Source organism: Diorhabda sublineata, chromosome 11 (assembly GCF_026230105.1).
Source record: "Diorhabda sublineata isolate icDioSubl1.1 chromosome 11, icDioSubl1.1, whole genome shotgun sequence".
In the NCBI taxonomy this organism is placed as follows: domain Eukaryota; kingdom Metazoa; phylum Arthropoda; class Insecta; order Coleoptera; family Chrysomelidae; genus Diorhabda; species Diorhabda sublineata.
In genome coordinates, this window is record NC_079484.1 from 456,383 (window position 1) to 476,641 (window position 20,259).

General features: G+C 32.2%; 1 protein-coding gene across 1 annotated transcript in view; it reads left to right on the forward strand.

The window, feature by feature from the left end:
- The window catches only part of LOC130450394 (transducin-like enhancer protein 4), a 156,817-nt gene that overhangs the window by 120,363 nt on the left and 16,195 nt on the right, over positions 1-20,259 (forward strand). The window contains exon 7 of the mRNA XM_056788768.1: positions 16,827-16,922. Within this exon, the coding sequence (XP_056644746.1) occupies positions 16,827-16,922 (96 nt within the window). The remainder of the gene's footprint in view (positions 1-16,826; positions 16,923-20,259) is intronic.

Genomic DNA, 20,259 nt, shown 5'->3' on the forward strand with positions numbered 1-20,259 from the left:
AAAAAAATTTAAAATATTTAGTTTGGTTTCGACGAGAAGTCGACATTTTCAGAAGTGTCGATCTACTGCATTATCATAAATTCTCCACCAACCCCTTTTATCATCCCTTTAGTGTCCATTCGATCATTCCTATGAAGACAATCAATTTTGGGTCACTAATTAATAATTTGGTTCGGGATTTGAACCTATCGGAAGAGATCAAAACTGGGATCAAATATACCTCTTGACCCCTGGTACATTATTTTTTATAGAAAACTACTTCTTTTAAGAGACAAATTCTATGGTGTTGTGTCGGAATGTTCCTGATCTAATATTTTGGAATCGGTTTCGCCTGATTAGGTTAGGTTAGGTTAGGAGGTTCCAGGTTCAAAACTGAAACCATAAAAATCATTTCCGAGATAGTTAATGTTGGTTTTCCTCAAAATAAGTATAGAAAACACTTCGGGAAGAGTTATTTTCATAGAAAAACCGGTGAAAAAAATTTGTTTCTTGCTCTAATGTACGGTCGATTGAACGTTAAATTTCATACGGATTTCGAGATGGCTTTGGAAAGTTGGAAACGCCAACATTGAGTTTAAAGTGAAAAGAGTCGAAGAGGCTTCCGTGAATGTATCACGCGAATGCACTTTACTTCAACTTTGTGTTGTTACATCAAATATTTATGCTTCGTCGGAGCCTTTATGTCCCGAGGAGATTTTTATGCTTCGAAATTTACGGCCCGAATGAAAGTCGAGTTATGGCTATTAATTCCGGATGAGGGCGGTGGTTCGGTCTTTTTCTTTTTTTCTGCTCTATTCGTTTATTTCGCCGCTTTACAATGTCCTAAATCATGAGTTGTTTTCAGTTATTTTCAGTCGATCAGAAATCGCATTAAATTTTTTATTTTGTACAGCCCGCACCAAGGGCGTCCTAAATCAAATTCCCAGTTGTCCGAAACTGCCCCAATCATCCCGAAAAAACCCCCCGCGACCTCACAATCGGTGATTTTCCACTATTATTATTATTAAAATAATTTGACTGCACTATAAACGTCCTTGATCGACTTTGGAAATATCGACTGGACTATTATTATGCACAATCGGTGATTTTCCACTATTATTATTATTAAAATAATTTGACTGGACTATAAACGTCGATCAAGGCTTTGGAAATATCGACTGGACTATTATTATCCACAATCGGTGATTTTCCACTATTATTATTATTAAAATAATTTGACTGGACTATAAACGTCGATCAAGGCTTTGGAAATATCGACTGGACTATTATTATCCACAATCGGTGATTTTCCACTATTATTATTATTAAAATAATTTGACTGGACTATAAACGTCGATCAAGGCTTTGGAAATATCGACTGGACTATTAATATCCACAATCGGTGATTTTCCACTATTATTATTATTAAAATAATTTGACTGGACTATAAACGTCGATCAAGGCTTTGGAAATATCGACTGGACTATTATTATCCACAATCGGTGATTTTCCACTATTATTATTATTAAAATAATTTGACTGGACTATAAACGTCGATCAAGGCTTTGGAAATATCGACTGGACTATTAATATCCACAATCGGTGATTTTCCACTATTATTATTATTAAAATAATTTGACTGGACTATAAACGTCGATCAAGGCTTTGGAAATATCGACTGGACTATTATTATCCACAATCGGTGATTTTCCACTATTATTATTATTAAAATAATTTGACTGGACTATAAACGTCGATCAAGGCTTTGGAAATATCGACTGGACTATTAATATCCACAATCGGTGATTTTCCACTATTATTATTATTAAAATAATTTGACTGGACTATAAACGTCGATCAAGGCTTTGGAAATATCGACTGGACTATTATTATCCACAATCGGTGATTTTCCACTATTATTATTATTAAAATAATTTGACTGGACTATAAACGTCGATCAAGGCTTTGGAAATATCGACTGGACTATTAATATCCACAATCGGTGATTTTTCACTATTATTATTATTATTAAAATAATTTGACTGGACTATAAATGTCGATCAAGGCTTTGGTAATATCGACTGGACTATTAATATCCACAATCGGTGATTTTCCACTATTATTATTATTATTAAAATAATTTGACTGGACTATAAACGTCGATCAAGGCTTTGGAAATATCGACTGGACTATTATTATCCACAATCGGTGATTTTCCACTATTATTATTATTAAAATAATTTGACTGGACTATAAACGTCGATCAAGGCTTTGGAAATATCGACTGGACTATTAATATCCACAATCGGTGATTTTCCACTATTATTATTATTAAAATAATTTGACTGGACTATAAACGTCGATCAAGGCTTTGGAAATATCGACTGGACTATTAATATCCACAATCGGTGATTTTCCACTATTATTATTATTAAAATAATTTGACTGGACTATAAACGTCGATCAAGGCTTTGGAAATATCGACTGGACTATTATTATCCACAATCGGTGATTTTCCACTATTATTATTATTAAAATAATTTGACTGGACTATAAACGTCGATCAAGGCTTTGGAAATATCGACTGGACTATTAATATCCACAATCGGTGATTTTCCACTATTATTATTATTAAAATAATTTGACTGGACTATAAACGTCGATCAAGGCTTTGGAAATATCGACTGGACTATTAATATCCACAATCGGTGATTTTTCACTATTATTATTATTATTAAAATAATTTGACTGGACTATAAATGTCGATCAAGGCTTTGGTAATATCGACTGGACTATTAATATCCACAATCGGTGATTTTCCACTATTATTATTATTATTAAAATAATTTGACTGGACTATAAACGTCGATCAAGGCTTTGGAAATATCGACTGGACTATTAATATCCACAATCGGTGATTTTCCACTATTATTATTATTAAAATAATTTGACTGGACTATAAACGTCGATCAAGGCTTTGGAAATATCGACTGGACTATTAATATCCACAATCGGTGATTTTCCACTATTATTATTATTAAAATAATTTGACTGGACTATAAACGTCGATCAAGGCTTTGGAAATATCGACTGGACTATTATTATCCACAATCGGTGATTTTCCACTATTATTATTATTAAAATAATTTGACTGGACTATAAACGTCGATCAAGGCTTTGGAAATATCGACTGGACTATTAATATCCACAATCGGTGATTTTCCACTATTATTATTATTAAAATAATTTGACTGGACTATAAACGTCGATCAAGGCTTTGGAAATATCGACTGGACTATTAATATCCACAATCGGTGATTTTTCACTATTATTATTATTATTAAAATAATTTGACTGGACTATAAATGTCGATCAAGGCTTTGGTAATATCGACTGGACTATTAATATCCACAATCGGTGATTTTCCACTATTATTATTATTATTAAAATAATTTGACTGGACTATAAACGTCGATCAAGGCTTTGGAAATATCGACTGGACTATTAATATCCACAATCGGTGATTTTCCACTATTATTATTATTAAAATAATTTGACTGGACTATAAACGTCGATCAAGGCTTTGGAAATATCGACTGGACTATTAATATCGAGAATAATTGAGAAAATTCATTCTCGGTGAAACATTTTATAAATAAATCGTTGTCTCTAGTTATTATGAAGTGGTAGAAAACGTGACAACGTCGCTTCTGTATCAGTGCAACCGCAGCTTGAGTGCCACTCAGCTGCGGTTTCTATGTAAACATGCACAGTGTTGAGGTCGACCCTCGGAGAAATAAGGCATCGGCCGACGTTTCTCGACGTGTATATAAATTCGCCCTTCGGCCCTTTTGCTATCTGTCTATACTTAATAATCAAAATTGCACGTGTGCTTTGTGTTTATTGGGGTGGGGATAACGTATTGTACAAGGACTGGTCATTAAACAAATTAAATTTGTTGCAAATTTGTTTTAATGGAGTTTTTGTTTCGAATTTGAATTTTTTGACTTTTTCAAAATGGAAAAATATATTTTGGATACGTTTTTTTCCTATAATGAACCATCTTTTGTTTTTTTAAGAAACCGTGTTGTACAAGGACTGATGATTATAACTTTGTTACAAATTTTTTTAATGGTTTTTTTTTTCCATTTTCACGATTAAAAATGAAACAATAACTTTTGAAAACGGTTTTTTACGATAATAAACTATTTTTCGTTTTTTGAGAAACCTTATTGTACAGGGACTAGTCATTAAATCTTTGTTATACATTTTTTTAATAGTTTTTTTTTCGAATTTATTTTTTTCCACTTTCAAGATTAAAAATGAAAAAATAACTTTTGAAAAACGGTTTTTTACGATAATAAACTATTTTTCGTTTTTTGAGAAACCTTATTGTACAGGGACTAGTCATTAAATCTTTGTTATACATTTTTTTAATAGTTTTTTTTTCGAATTTATTTTTTTCCATTTTCACGATTAAAAATGAAACAATAACTTTTGAAAACGGTTTTTTACGATAATAAACTATTTTTCGTTTTTTGAGAAACCTTATTGTACAGGGACTAGTCATTAAATCTTTGTTATACATTTTTTTAATAGTTTTTTTTTCGAATTTATTTTTTTCCACTTTCAAGATTAAAAATGAAAAAATAACTTTTGAAAAACGGTTTTTTACGATAATAAACTATTTTTCGTTTTTTGAGAAACCTTATTGTACAGGGACTAGTCATTAAATCTTTGTTATACATTTTTTTAATAGTTTTTTTTTCGAATTTATATTTTTCCACTTTCAAGATTAAAAATGAAAAAATAACTTTTGAAAAACGGTTTTTTACGATAATAAACTATTTTTCGTTTTTTGAGAAACCTTATTGTACAGGGACTAGTCATTAAATCTTTGTTATACATTTTTTTAATAGTTTTTTTTTCGAATTTATTTTTTTCCACTTTCACGATTAAAAATGAAAAAATAACTTTTGAAAACGGTTTTTTACGATAATAAACTATTTTTCGTTTTTTGAGAAACCTTATTGTACAGGGACTAGTCATTAAATCTTTGTTATACATTTTTTTAATAGTTTTTTTTTCGAATTTATTTTTTTCCACTTTCAAGATTAAAAATGAAAAAATAACTTTTGAAAAACGGTTTTTTACGATAATAAACTATTTTTCGTTTTTTGAGAAACCTTATTGTACAGGGACTAGTCATTAAATCTTTGTTATACATTTTTTTAATAGTTTTTTTTTCGAATTTATTTTTTTCCACTTTCACGATTAAAAATGAAAAAATAACTTTTGAAAACGGTTTTTTACGATAATAAACTATTTTTCGTTTTTTGAGAAACCTTATTGTACAGGGACTAGTCATTAAATCTTTGTTATACATTTTTTTAATAGTTTTTTTTTCGAATTTATTTTTTTCCACTTTCAAGATTAAAAATGAAAAAATAACTTTTGAAAAACGGTTTTTTACGATAATAAACTATTTTTCGTTTTTTGAGAAACCTTATTGTACAGGGACTAGTCATTAAATCTTTGTTATACATTTGTTTAATAGTTTTTTTTTCGAATTTATTTTTTTCTACTTTCACGATTAAAAATGAAAAAATAACTTTTGAAAAACGGTCTTTTACGATAATAAACTATTTTTCGTTTTTTGAGAAACCTTATTGTACAGGGACTAGTCATTAAATCTTTGTTATACATTTTTTTAATAGTTTTTTTTTCGAATTTATTTTTTTCCACTTTCACGATTAAAAATGAAAAAATAACTTTTGAAAAACGGTTTTTTACGATAATAAACTATTTTTCGTTTTTTGAGAAACCTTATTGTACAGGGACTAGTCATTAAATCTTTATTATACATTTTTTTAATAGTTTCTTTTTTCGAATTTATTTTTTTCCATTTTCACGATTAAAAATGAAACAATAACTTTTGAAAAACGGTTTTTTACGATAATAAACTAATTTTCGTTTTTTGAGAAACCTTATTGTACAGGGACTAGTCATTAAATCTTTGTTATACATTTTTTTAATAGTTTTTTTTTTCGAATTTATTTTTTTCCACTTTCACGATTAAAAATGAAAAAATAACTTTTGAAAAACGGTTTTTTACGATAATAAACTATCTTTTGTTTTTTGAGATATCGTATTGTACAGGGACTGATTAATGAAAAATTTCTTTTAAAAACAGTTTTTTTTTCTCAATAATATTTTGTTTCTCAAATTTTTTTTCGAAATTAATTCACAAAGGAAACCTTTTGAAACAACTTAAATATTAAAATCACGTCTCTACCACTAGATGTCGCCAGTTATACCGTTTGCGTAACCACTTGAATTTAGACAGTTAATCCCGTATAATTGGCAAGTGGCAAGATAAGGGCGCTACAACACTAGATTAACAATATTCTGGGGCGGGAGTGAGAGTCGGACATAAGAGGGTCGTAAACGAATGTCGAAATGGGGGTGTACTTTTACGAGGGCTAAAATCGATATCGAATAAAACATTATGTGTTGAAAATACTTTATAAGGGTACAAGGTACAATCGAGAAACAGTTGGGTATTCAAAAAAGATTAAAAGCATATACGAGGCACAGTCATAATTAATTTTGTTTTTAATTTATACTTGTACTTAACCTAAAAGTGATTTTTTATTAAAAAAAAAACATAATTCGAAAAGGAAAAGTGAAATTAAAAACGATTATTTATACGAGGTATATCTAGAAAGTAATTTCATCGATTTTTATTTCCGTTTCCTACCAGGATAATAGAAAAACGAGGAAGTCTACTCCTGATATTTCTTTTCTGTTCTCCCGATAAAAAATATAACGAATACACCTCCTAAGACTTTAGGATTTGATTATATTAGGAATTTTGACAATTCAATCGAAAGATTCATTCGTAGTTACCCCTTGAATTTAAACTGGTGGCGCTTATGGTGTACGAGTATTAAATCTCGAAACCATAAGTACATTTCAATACGAATTTCCCTTATCTCCTGTCACGACTCCATTCGAACGGGGAGGATCGACCCTTGTCTAGATAATAATAAAAAGGGTAAACCGTAATAAGGGGTGACAAATCACGAATCGGTTTAGTTAGAGTTAACGTCCGTAGTCATCTCACCAGATTAGTTACTCCAACATCCGTTTGTTGACGTTATCTCTTCGACGTAGCGGACATCTATCGGGCGACTATTGAACTACGTTCTAAACGGTTCCGGAAGTGAAAATTTAGAAGGTTCTATTACGTTTTGGACGGTATAAAGTGATGTGTGGACTAAATCTGGACTATACGGTGGATGAGGAACTATTACGGATCGAATTTAAGGGTAGATAGGGACGAAAGTGACTAAAGTAGTTGTCGAACGTACTTGTCAAATGTCAGATGTCAGATTTGACGTATTCGAATGTCAAACAACCCTCGTACGAAATAAATTATAATATAAATTTCGTATATATAAAATTAAACGTTTAAACTACCCCTTTAAATGATAATTGAATGATTTGAAGCGTCTCGGCATTCTCCGACGAGTATCGAAATTTTTTCTTTTTTTTTTTTTTGTTCCTTTTGTCGGCCGTTTCCGGAGGTGGCGTCGAAGAGGGGGAGAACACACAACAAGGGGATTGCTCTTTCGCAAAACGCCTTTGATCAACGAATGTCGGATGTAGTAGCTTTTAAAGTTGAAATTGAGTGCGGCACAAAAAGGTGTGACGCGGCTTTATATATAAAAGAACTGAGAAAAATTGAAACTCCCTTAAAACTCTACCCTCGTACATTATCGCAAATAAATCTACGTACTGTAATTAACATTTCTTCATTTTATTCACGAGATTCGAGACGAGATTTTCCACTTTTTTTGCGAAACAAGACGAGATCTTTCTTATTTTAGTCTCGTTTCGTAAACTACACTAAAAAAACTGTTTTCCTGATACTCGAAACCCCCACAAATTATTTGTCCAAAAGTACTCGAGTCATGAACGAATCTCGCGCGAGATACGAGACGAAACTCGAGACGGAACAAGAGTTGCCCCTTTTTTGCGAAAGAAGACGAGATTTTACAAAATTTCGTATCGTTTCGTAAGTTACACTAAAAAAAATTGTCGATACGAGATGAGACAAAGCTCGAGGCGAGATATTCCACTTTTTCGCGAAACGAAACGAGATTTTTCATACTCGTTTCGTAGAATAAACTAAAAGAATTGTTGATACGAGATAGGTAAAGCTCGAGACGAGATATTCCACTTTTTCGCGAAACGAAACGAGATTTTTCATACTCGTTTCGTAGAATAAACTAAAAAAATTGTTGATATGAGATGAGACAAAGTTCGAGACGAGATATTCCACTTTTTCGCGAAACGAAACGAGATTTTTCATACTCGTTTCGTAGAATAGACTAAAAAAATTATCGATACGAGATGAGGTAAAGTTCGAGACGAGATATTCCACTTTTTCTCGAAACGAGACGAGATTTTTCTTACACGTTTCGTAGAACAAACTAAAAAAATTGTCGATACGAGATGAGGCAAAGGTCGAGACGAGATATTCCACTTTTTCTCGAAACGAGACGAGATTTTTCATATTCGCTTCGTAGAATAAACTAAAAAATTGTTAATACGAGATGAGGTAAAGCTCGAGACGAGATACTCCACTTTTTCTCGAAACGAGACGAGATTTTTCTTACTCGTTTCGTAGAATAATCTAAAAAAATTGTTGATATGAGATGAGACAAAGTTCGAGACGAGATATTCCACTTTTTCGCGAAACGAAACGAGATTTTTCATACTCGTTTCGTAGAATAGACTAAAAAAATTATCGATACGAGATGAGGTAAAGTTCGAGACGAGATATTCCACTTTTTCTCGAAACGAGACGAGATTTTTCTTACACGTTTCGTAGAACAAACTAAAAAAATTGTCGATACGAGATGAGGCAAAGGTCGAGACGAGATATTCCACTTTTTCTCGAAACGAGACGAGATTTTTCTTACACGTTTCGTAGAACAAACTAAAAAAATTGTCGATACGAGATGAGGCAAAGGTCGAGACGAGATATTCCACTTTTTCTCGAAACGAGACGAGATTTTTCATATTCGCTTCGTAGAATAAACTAAAAAATTGTTAATACGAGATGAGGTAAAGCTCGAGACGAGATACTCCACTTTTTCTCGAAACGAGACGAGATTTTTCTTACTCGTTTCGTAGAATAATCTAAAAAAATTGTTGATATGAGATGAGACAAAGTTCGAGACGAGATATTCCACTTTTTCGCGAAACGAAACGAGATTTTTCATACTCGTTTCGTAGAATAGACTAAAAAAATTATCGATACGAGATGAGGTAAAGTTCGAGACGAGATATTCCACTTTTTCTCGAAACGAGACGAGATTTTTCTTACACGTTTCGTAGAACAAACTAAAAAAATTGTCGATACGAGATGAGACAAAGGTCGAGACGAGATATTCCACTTTTTCTCGAAACGAAACGAGATTTTTCATACTCGTTTCGTAGAATAGACTAAAAAAATTATCGATACGAGATGAGGTAAAGTTCGAGACGAGATATTCCACTTTTTCTCGAAACGAGACGAGATTTTTCTTACACGTTTAGTAGAACAAACTAAAAAAATTGTCGATACGAGATGAGGCAAAGGTCGAGACGAGATATTCCACTTTTTCTCGAAACGAAACGAGATTTTTCATACTCGTTTCGTAGAATAGACTAAAAAAATTATCGATACGAGATGAGGTAAAGTTCGAGACGAGATATTCCACTTTTTCTCGAAACGAGACGAGATTTTTCATACTCGTTTCGTAGATTACACTAAAAGAAATCGTTTCTCCGATACTCGAAACCCCCACAAATTAATTGCCCTAAATTTATGAAGGTATTTCAGTCGTGAATGAATCTCGCGCGAGATACGAGACAAAACTCGAGACGAGACATTCCATTCTCCAGTCTCGTCTCGTAAGCAACACCACAGAAGACATATTCACATTTTCTATCATAAATCTAAGGGTTGTAACCTTTTTAAATTTTTTTTTTTTTAAATCTAGTTTATTTCGAGCAGTAAAAATTTTTCTGTCACCTGGTGTCCTCATCTTCGTCTACACGTGATTAATTTCATAATTTCAACGAATTACTTGTCGCATATTTCAAAAATCGATCGACGTAAATAATTTGGTTATTATTTAACGTCGACGAGACGTTGTAACGTAACCGCCCACCTCTATTAACACCCGCAATATCAGTGGAACGAGCCAAGTGGCAAGTCGTCAGGAGAGCCTCGAGATTGTAACAGCGCAAGTTCGGTTAATTGGACTAATTATTGTAGTAATTATCCTTACAGTGGCGTGGCGAACTTCCTAATTCCGTTCGCTCGACGCCACCAACTTTGAGCACTTGTTGAACCCGCTCTTAATTATACTGTCGTTGATGGCCGTTACGTGAGACCAGGGTCGAATCGAGGGGGCGTCTCGCAATTAACTATATCCCAATATTCAAGTTCTCGAGTATTTTTATCAGTGTACCGGTTTTTTTTTTTTTTCTTTTCCACTCTTACTTTTCGTAAGGTCGCCAGCCGAATCTAATTCATCTTGGATATTATTTTGAAAACCCTCTCGAGCCAAATTAGAATGGATGGCGCGGCCTATTCGGGGAGCGTCTGAAAGTAATTTTTGAAAAATCGCGGAGGCTTTTAAGAGATAATCAATTTATAAGACGGAAGGGCCGCGGTGGTGGCTTTCACCGAAAATACAACGAAGGCGTATCCGTTCGTCTCAAGTGCTTTTACGTATAAAGGAAATGCGGATATTTCTAGATTTAAATTTTGTAGAAATATTGGATACGTTAAATAAATTTGTTCGTGCTTCATACAATTTACGAAACTATCGAATTTCAAAACAATTTCCGAACTCGCCGCTACCGAATCGTTCAAGACGTACCAGAAATTCTTAAAAACGGGCTCTGTTGTCGACGCGCCGCGTTCTCGACGTCCGATATCTGTGATAACTAACGAAATATGGATACAGAAACAACCAGAATCCTCAAATCTTTATTAGAAAATAATTAAATCTTTCTTGGATATGTTCGTGGGCAGGTATCAACGAGTAACTGTACTTTTTTGAAGGTTATGTTACAAACCAAAGTTAACTCGAAGATTTACGTCGGCAAAACGATCCAACACTCGCTAACATCCCTCGTATCACGCAGGATGGAGCTCGGTGTAAAAGACGTACGAGAAATTCTTAAAAGCGGGCTCTGTTGTCGACGCGCCGCGTTCTCGACGTCCGATATCTGTGATAACTAACGAAATATGGATACAGAAACAACCAGAATCCTAAAATCTTTATTAGAAAATAATTAAATCTTTCTTGGATATGTTCGTGGGCAGGTATCAACGAGTAACTGTACTTTTTTGAAGGTTATGTTACAAACCAAAGTTAACTCGAAGATTTACGTCGGCAAAACGATCCAACACTCGCTAACATCCCTCGTATCACGCAGGATGGAGCTTGGTGTAAAAGACGTACAAGAAATTCTTAAAAATGGGCTCTGTTGTCGACGCGCCGTGATCTCGACGTCCGATATCTGTAATAACTAACGAAATATGGATACAGAAACAACCAGAATCCTCAAATCTTTATTAGAAAATAATTAAATCTTTCTTGGATATGTTCGTGGGCAGGTATCAACGAGTAACTGTACTTTTTTGAAGGTTATGTTACAAACCAAAGTTAACTCGAAGATTTACGTCGGCAAAACGATCCAACACTCGCTAACATCCCTCGTATCACGCAGGATGGAGCTTGGTGTAAAAGACGTACGAGAAATTCTTAAAAACGGGCTCTGTTGTCGACGCGCCGCGATCTCGACGTCCGATATCTGTAATAACTAACGAAATATGGATACAGAAACAACCAGAATCCTCAAATCTTTATTAGAAAATAATTAAATCTTTCTTGGATATGTTCGTGGGCAGGTATCAACGAGTAACTGTACTTTTTTGAAGGTTATGTTACAAACCAAAGTTAACTCGAAGATTTACGTCGGCAAAACGATCCAACACTCGCTAACATCCCTCGTATCACGCAGGATGGAGCTCGGTGTAAAAGACGTACGAGAAATTCTTAAAAGCGGGCTCTGTTGTCGACGCGCCGCGTTCTCGACGTCCGATATCTGTAATAACTAACAAAATATGGATACAGAGGCGACTAGAATCCTCAAATCTTTATTAAAGAAGAATTAAACCTCTCTGAGGTATAGTGGGGTTAGGACTGTACTTTTTTGAGAGTCACGGAAAAAAACCAAAGTTATCTCGAAGATTTACGTCGGCAAAATCATCCAACACTCGCTAACATCCCTCGTATCACGCAGGATGGAGCTTGATGTAGAAGACGTACCAGAAATTCATGAAAACGGGCTCTGTTGTCGACGCGCCGACAATATGTATATAGACTGTACTTTTTTGAGGAAAATAAACGTGTAGCGATTGCGCAATGTCTAATCATACGGAGATCGCGGTATATCAAAATTTATTTTGTAATTAGAGTTTGCCGAGTTTCCATTTACGGCAATGAACGCCGCCTGCGAACGTTTTATCCTTGTCTCTATTATTTAACACTCCATTTCGAGTCGCTCCTAAATTCGCCGACGAATTGAGCGGTCTCAGTTTTCGAGCTGCGCAAATAAAACAGACCCAAGTGTAAATGTTTCAACTAAGTTTTAATTGAGGAAGACGCCCGTCGCCGCCTCTCCCGCCGCACGCTACGTTAGCTATTCTCCATTAAGTGGTCAAAATATACAAACGAACGAACGGAACCGAAGGAGGATCGCACGAAAAATAAAAACGAAATTTCCATTATTAATTAATAAGTTGGAAAATTGTAAATATTTACGTAACTTTTCTTCGGTTTCTTATCGATTTTTTTTACACGTCAAATATTATTGTTCACTTATTTTTTTATTTCATTTTGGTAATTAAACAGGTTGAAACAAACACGTGGCATCGACCTAACGCCCTTTAGACCCCCGGTAATAAACCCTTCAAGCGAAAGAGTGGCCCTTAAAACTTTTACGTAAATAAAACAGCAGTTGTTTCACTCGTTATACACAGTGATAATGCGGATATAGCGGAAAAAGGAAACGCGGTCCCTTTTCATCCCGAAGAAAAAAAAAGGAAAGAGAGAGAGAGAAAAAGGGAGAGGGATTTGTGGCAGTTTTATTTTGCCTTGGGCCTCGATGGCTCTACACACAATAAAGCTGCTATGTACTTTGTTTCCAAAAAAAAAAAAGAACGCAGGACTGTATCGAATAATTCAAATTTCAACAATTCTACGAGTTATATCTTATGCTGATGTGGTTCAAAAATACTAAAATCTGTCTTTTATATAAATTTCGAGATAGACACGACATAGATACGGGTTTTATTGTTTCCCAAAAGATTAATACACTTTGGCATGCGTCTTAACCGATTTCCGAAGCATTTGTGCCCCGTTTCCCGATCTCTTCGAGGGAGGAAGTTCATTTTAGTATTCATTTAAAATGGAAAATGCTTCATTACGAGGGAGGATTTTGACGAACATTTCGTTAATATGATTAGACAAAGACGGGGCAGAAATCAACGAGTGACGTCATTAAATAGTAAACATCCGATACAATCCGCCATTTAAATCACTTTGTTTTGACTTTTCCAACAATTAAAGTTAATTTGCAGCCAATTATTATGTCGAAATATAACAAACTACAAATCTCCATGTAATATTCAATGCCAATAAATATTTTTAATTAAAACCGATAAAAAAATAAAGAAAGTCGTTAATTGTTTACTATATTGTGACGTCAGTGCACCTCCATATTGGTATTTAAAGTTTTAGCGGGAACTTTCGTTAATTGTTTGCTATATTGTGACGTCAGTGCACCTCCATATTGGTATTGAAAGTTTTAGCGGGAACTTTCGTTAATTGTTTACTATGTTGTGACGTCAGTGCACCTCCATATTGGTATTGATAATAGATGGCAATTACAGACAGGTTTCGATCACCAAATTATCGTCTTCAGTGACATATACAGTTTTGTTTTTATATAAATAACTTTTAATTATTTGGAAAGACATAAACCAATCCTTTTAATGTTTGTCGTATTGAAAATAAAGAAAAAGTTAAACTGAAACTCAGAACCAGATGTCGCAGGAATTTCCGCACAATAAAACCCATTTATTTCCGCCTAACAATGTGACAACTCGGAAAAGAAAGAACATGTACGTAGCATCCGTAGGGTTCCGGTTTGATCCAGTTTACAAAAATTATTTTTCACTTATACTAAGACGATTTGGTACTTTCAGATGAAAATTTTACATAAAAATGTCAAATAGACGTATAATCCACCACCATGCGTGGTAACAAACACTCGAACCGTACAGAGAGGCCTGGAGTATGGTTAACTTATGGTAAGAGATTATTAGCCTTGGTATCGGTTTCCTACAACGGCTGTACTGATTTATCTACAGACGCGTTACTTATTAACCACACCTCGTATAGGAATTGAAAATCCCATTGCATTGGAAGAAACATTTGTTGGTGCAAAGAAAATTTATTGTTACTCGTCCACGACACGGACCGTGAAGTTGTTTTTTTTTTATACATTTCATTACTTTCTAGAATATTCTAGAAATTTCTTTCTTGTATAAATAAGTGCTTGTTCGGACGCAAAAATATATTTTTATCTATGGTTGAAATATAGATAGATAATGACTGTTTTTCACTCTTTTAAATTGAAAAACGGTTTACCGGGTTTACGTTGTGGCGGTACGCCCATGTTTACAAATGGGAGATCGAAGTCGACAGTAACATGTGGCAATGAAAAGTATTCCGCAGTAGTTGGAACAGCAATAGAAGGAAATTGCTCTTTTTTTTTTCTTCCGCCAGATTCCGACATTCTGGTGACAAAATACGTGTTTCGGTTCCGTATAGTTTCATTTCTCGACTCGGACAAATTCCCCGGAGGAAATAAAAGCTTCATCGAATCGACTCGACTCGGAGAAATTACTCGGAACATGTCGAGACGAATTGTAAAACTACCAAGATTTTCCATTTTATATTTTCCGGCTTTTTCCACTACAGATGCGGATTTAAAATTCGATATCATAAAATTTATATACCTTAATAAAATTCTACGAAATTCTAGAAAAAAAAAATGAATGAATAGACTTTTTTACAAATGAATATCCAGCTATTGAAAAAATTGTGTCAAAAGCGCGTTCACTATTTATAAAAAAACAGATAAAAGGCGCCGCGCGAATTATTATTTACATAAAAATCCAACTTGTCAATGTCAAATGTCAAATCTCAAACTTTTTCTTTTAATTATACATTCTACACCCCACTGAAACTATCCACAACACCTTCCGAACCCTGAAAACGCGATGATTGACGTTTTAAGTATGCAGACAGTACTAAATTTAAACATTACAAGGGTTGCATTACTTGAGTTTTGAGATATGGCAACACCGACGTGATTACGTCAAATTTGACATTGTCATTATAAAGTTTGACATTTTTAGTGGAAATCTTTTTGGATAACCCTCGTACGTTTTACGAAAAAAATGTAATTTTTGTTTATATTTAGTTTTTCAGTTCGAAATTCCATTTAATTGAGTCAAAATTCCAGAGGTAAAAACGTTTAGGTACACGTCTACGTCCATTTTTTAGGTTAGGTTTCCCAATATGGCGTTTGTCGACATATTTTGATTCATAACAGCAAAAATAACGAATTTACGTAAAAAACGTATATAACCTTTTTTATAGAGTTTTCCAAGAACTTCATTTTTTGTTTAAAACTTTTTTTTCTAATATCAATATTTTCGGAGATATTTTGAAAAATTTTTAAAACTTTGAAGGGGACTGGGAGGGGGGCCAAAGAAACTTGGTCGGTGAAAATTCTTTCAGAAATTATTTTCTCTAATCAACGACGAGCTTTGGAAAAAATTTCAATAAAACCCCTTTATTTTTAGGTTAAGTTTCTCAATATGGCGTTTGTCGACATATTTTGATTCATAACAGCAAAAATAACGAATTTACGTAAAAAACGTATATAACCTTTTTTATAGAGCTTTACATGAACTACATTTTTGTTTAAAACTTTTTTTCTAAAATCATTATTTTCGGAGATATTTTGAAAAATTGTTAAAACTTTGGAGAGTACAAATTTTTCAATGCTATGAAAATTTTAAATTTCCCTCGTATATATGTATCCGTCAGTATTATCCAAATCCATCAGTTTTTTTCAAATTAATTCCACCCCTTGGTTTGGTTTATCAAATTACCATTGACCTTCGTTGGGACACCCTGTATAAGTTATTACTTTATAAAAAGCTATTACATTATGAAATAATCATTGACTGGTCACTGTAAATTAAAAAATATACAATTGTACTTAGAATTATTTAATTATGGACCCCCTGCAAATAAAATAATTACTCCGCCACTGTAATTATTTACATCCATTGAGAGGAATAAAATATCGAACATCCCTCGTTAAAAATTTCGTATTTTAGTAGTTTTGAATTATTATACGTCGAGCGCCATCTATTAAATAATATCAATGCTATAAAGGTGAATTTCATTCGAACCGATCGATTTTCACCTTCCGATCTAATTAACATCTACAATTAAATATTTAAAAAATATCTTTCCCATGATATCATTTGTATTCTATATAGAAATGCAACTTCAATTATTATAATGAACAAGTATCGCCATCTATTGAACGGTGGCGGTGTTAGTATATTGTAAATCGATTTACAGGGTTCTATAGTAGGAATTTTATAATTTTTAATTATTTCATTACAGAGGAATTCAATATCGCCCGCAGAAAAATACAGACCGCGCACACCTCAAGAACCAGAATTAAAAAAACCCAAAAAAGAAGAAAAAGATCTTGGTCACGTAAGTATTTGAGTACGTAAATATTAATACGTTATGTTACTATTACGATAGATGGCGTCCTAATAGTTTAACCTTGAAAGTTTCCTTCCATCGTTTTTTATTAAGAAATTATAAGAAATAATTAAATGTGCGTTTTGAGGTTATGTTTTGTTTAATTAACACGTTGACTGCCAACCAAGAAAAACTTATAATTTACGCTTTCTTACCAATAAACAATTGGAAACCTTTACGTTTATAACCTAGAAATTATTGATTGTCATTTTAATAATATATATACAGGATGTCTCTATGAAAACAATACCGAGAAATTGGTCGAAAATAACCTCAATTTGCCTTATTTTTTCCATATTAGTTTGTTTTTGATGGAAATATTTAATAATTTAGTCTGAAACGAGGTTAAATACGTAAAATGTAATGTAAAAATAAACGTACAACGTTCACGTCTATAATTCTTATCGTTTTTACGTGAAACGTAGACAAGAATCTCCATAATAAAATTTATGATCATGGGATGATATCAAGCGACACTGTAAACGGCCCATTATATGGTAAACCTACGCTACTTGTCTGTAGGGGCCCCCGTCGTTATGAGAAATCGAGTCAGAGCCGATTTCAGGAATTGATAACTTCGAAAATTATTGTTATTCGCTTCAACAGTAGCATGTCTTTTAATTCTACAAGACATCGACGGTAATTTATATTTTTTAGTACATAACGTCCTTTGGAAACGTATAATTTAAATATTAGTACCGCAATGTTGCCATATCAATTTTTATTTACGGAATTTTAGTTTAGTTTATTTGATCGTTCATTATTTTTCAAATTTTCCCAAAATTTCCAAAAATTTTAATACAAAATGTTTACATAAAACTTTTTTTAAGAAAATCACTGAATTTTTGAATAAAACCAAAAAAGGTAACGCTAACGCAGTTTATTTGTAAATAATTATTACGAAAGTGACTAATTCAATTCTGATCGTTCATTATTTTCCAAATTTTCCCAAAAATCCCAAATATTTAGTTGAGAAAAAAAAATTTCATCCTAAACTTTTGAATAAAACCAAAAAAGGTAACGCAGTTTATTTGTAAATAATTTTGACGAAAGTGACTAATTTCATTCTGATCGTTCATTATTTTCCAAATTTTCCCAAAAATCCCAAATATTTAGTTGAGAAAATTTCATCCTAAACTTTTGAATAAAACCAAAAAAGGTAACGCAGTTTATTTGTAAATAATTATTACGAAAGTGACTAATTTCATTCTGATCGTTCATTATTTTCCAAATTTTCCCAAAAATCCCAAATATTTAGTTGAGAAAAAAAAATTTCATCCTAAACTTTTGAATAAAACCAAAAAAGGTAACGCAGTTTATTTGTAAATAATTTTGATGAAAGTGACTAATTTCATTCTGATCGTTCATTATTTTCCAAATTTTCCCAAAAATCCCAAATATTTAGTTGAGAAAAAAAAATTTCATCCTAAACTTTTGAATAAAACCAAAAAAGGTAACGCAGTTTATTTGTAAATAATTTTGACGAAAGTGACTAATTTCATTCTGATCGTTCATTATTTTCCAAATTTTCCCAAAAATCCCAAATATTTAGTTGAGAAAAAAAAATTTCATCCTAAACTTTTGAATAAAACCAAAAAAGGTAACGCAGTTTATTTGTAAATAATTATTACGAAAGTGACTAATTTCATTCTGATCGTTCATTATTTTCCAAATTTTCCCAAAAATCCCAAATATTTAGTTGAGAAAAAAAAATTTCATCCTAAACTTTTGAATAAAACCAAAAAAGGTAACGCAGTTTATTTGTAAATAATTTTGATGAAAGTGACTAATTTCATTCTGATCGTTCATTATTTTCCAAATTTTCCCAAAAATCCCAAATATTTAGTTGAAAAAATTTCATCCTAAACTTTTGAATAAAACCAAAAAAGGTAACGCAGTTTATTTGTAAATAATTATTACGAAAGTGACTAATTTCATTCTGATCGTTCATTATTTTCCAAATTTTCCCAAAAATCCAAATATTTAGTTGAGAAAAAAAAATTTCATCCTAAACTTTTGATTAAAAACAAAAAAGGTAACGCAGTTTATTTGTAAATAATTATTACGAAAGTGACTAATTTCATTCTGATCGTTCATTATTTTCCAAATTTTCCCAAAAATCCCAAATATTTAGTTGAGAAAAAAAAATTTCATCCTAAACTTTTGAATAAAACCAAAAAAGGTAACGCAGTTTATTTGTAAATAATTATTACGAAAGTGACTAATTTCATTCTGATCGTTCATTATTTTCCAAATTTTCCCAAAAATCCCAAATATTTAGTTGAGAAAAAAAAATTTCATCCTAAACTTTTGATTAAAAACAAAAAAGGTAACGCAGTTTATTTGTAAATAATTTTGACGAAAGTGACTAATTTCATTCTGATCGTTCATTATTTTCCAAATTTTCCCAAAAATCCCAAATATTTAGTTGAGAAAAAAAAATTTCATCCTAAACTTTTGAATAAAACCAAAAAAGGTAACGCAGTTTATTTGTAAATAATTTTGACGAAAGTGACTAATTTCATTCTGATCGTTCATTATTTTCCAAATTTTCCCAAAAATCCCAAATATTTAGTTGAGAAAAAAAAATTTCATCCTAAACTTTTGAATAAAACCAAAAAAGGTAACGCAGTTTATTTGTAAATAATTTTGATGAAAGTGACTAATTTCATTCTGATCGTTCATTATTTTCCAAATTTTCCCAAAAATCCCAAATATTTAGTTGAAAAAATTTCATCCTAAACTTTTGAATAAAACCAAAAAAGGTAACGCAGTTTATTTGTAAATAATTATTACGAAAGTGACTAATTTCATTCTGATCGTTCATTATTTTCCAAATTTTCCCAAAAATCCCAAATATTTAGTTGAGAAAAAAAAATTTCATCCTAAACTTTTGATTAAAAACAAAAAAGGTAACGCAGTTTATTTGTAAATAATTTTGACGAAAGTGACTAATTTCATTCTGATCGTTCATTATTTTCCAAATTTTCCCAAAAATCCCAAATATTTAGTTGAGAAAAAAAAATTTCATCCTAAACTTTTGAATAAAACCAAAAAAGGTAACGCAGTTTATTTGTAAATAATTTTGACGAAAGTGACTAATTTCATTCTGATCGTTCATTATTTTCCAAATTTTCCCAAAAATCCCAAATATTTAGTTGAGAAAAAAAAATTTCATCCTAAACTTTTGTAAAAACAAAAAAGGTAACGCAGTTTATTTGTAAATAATTTTGACGAAAGTGACTAATTTCATTCTGATCGTTCATTATTTTCCAAATTTTCCCAA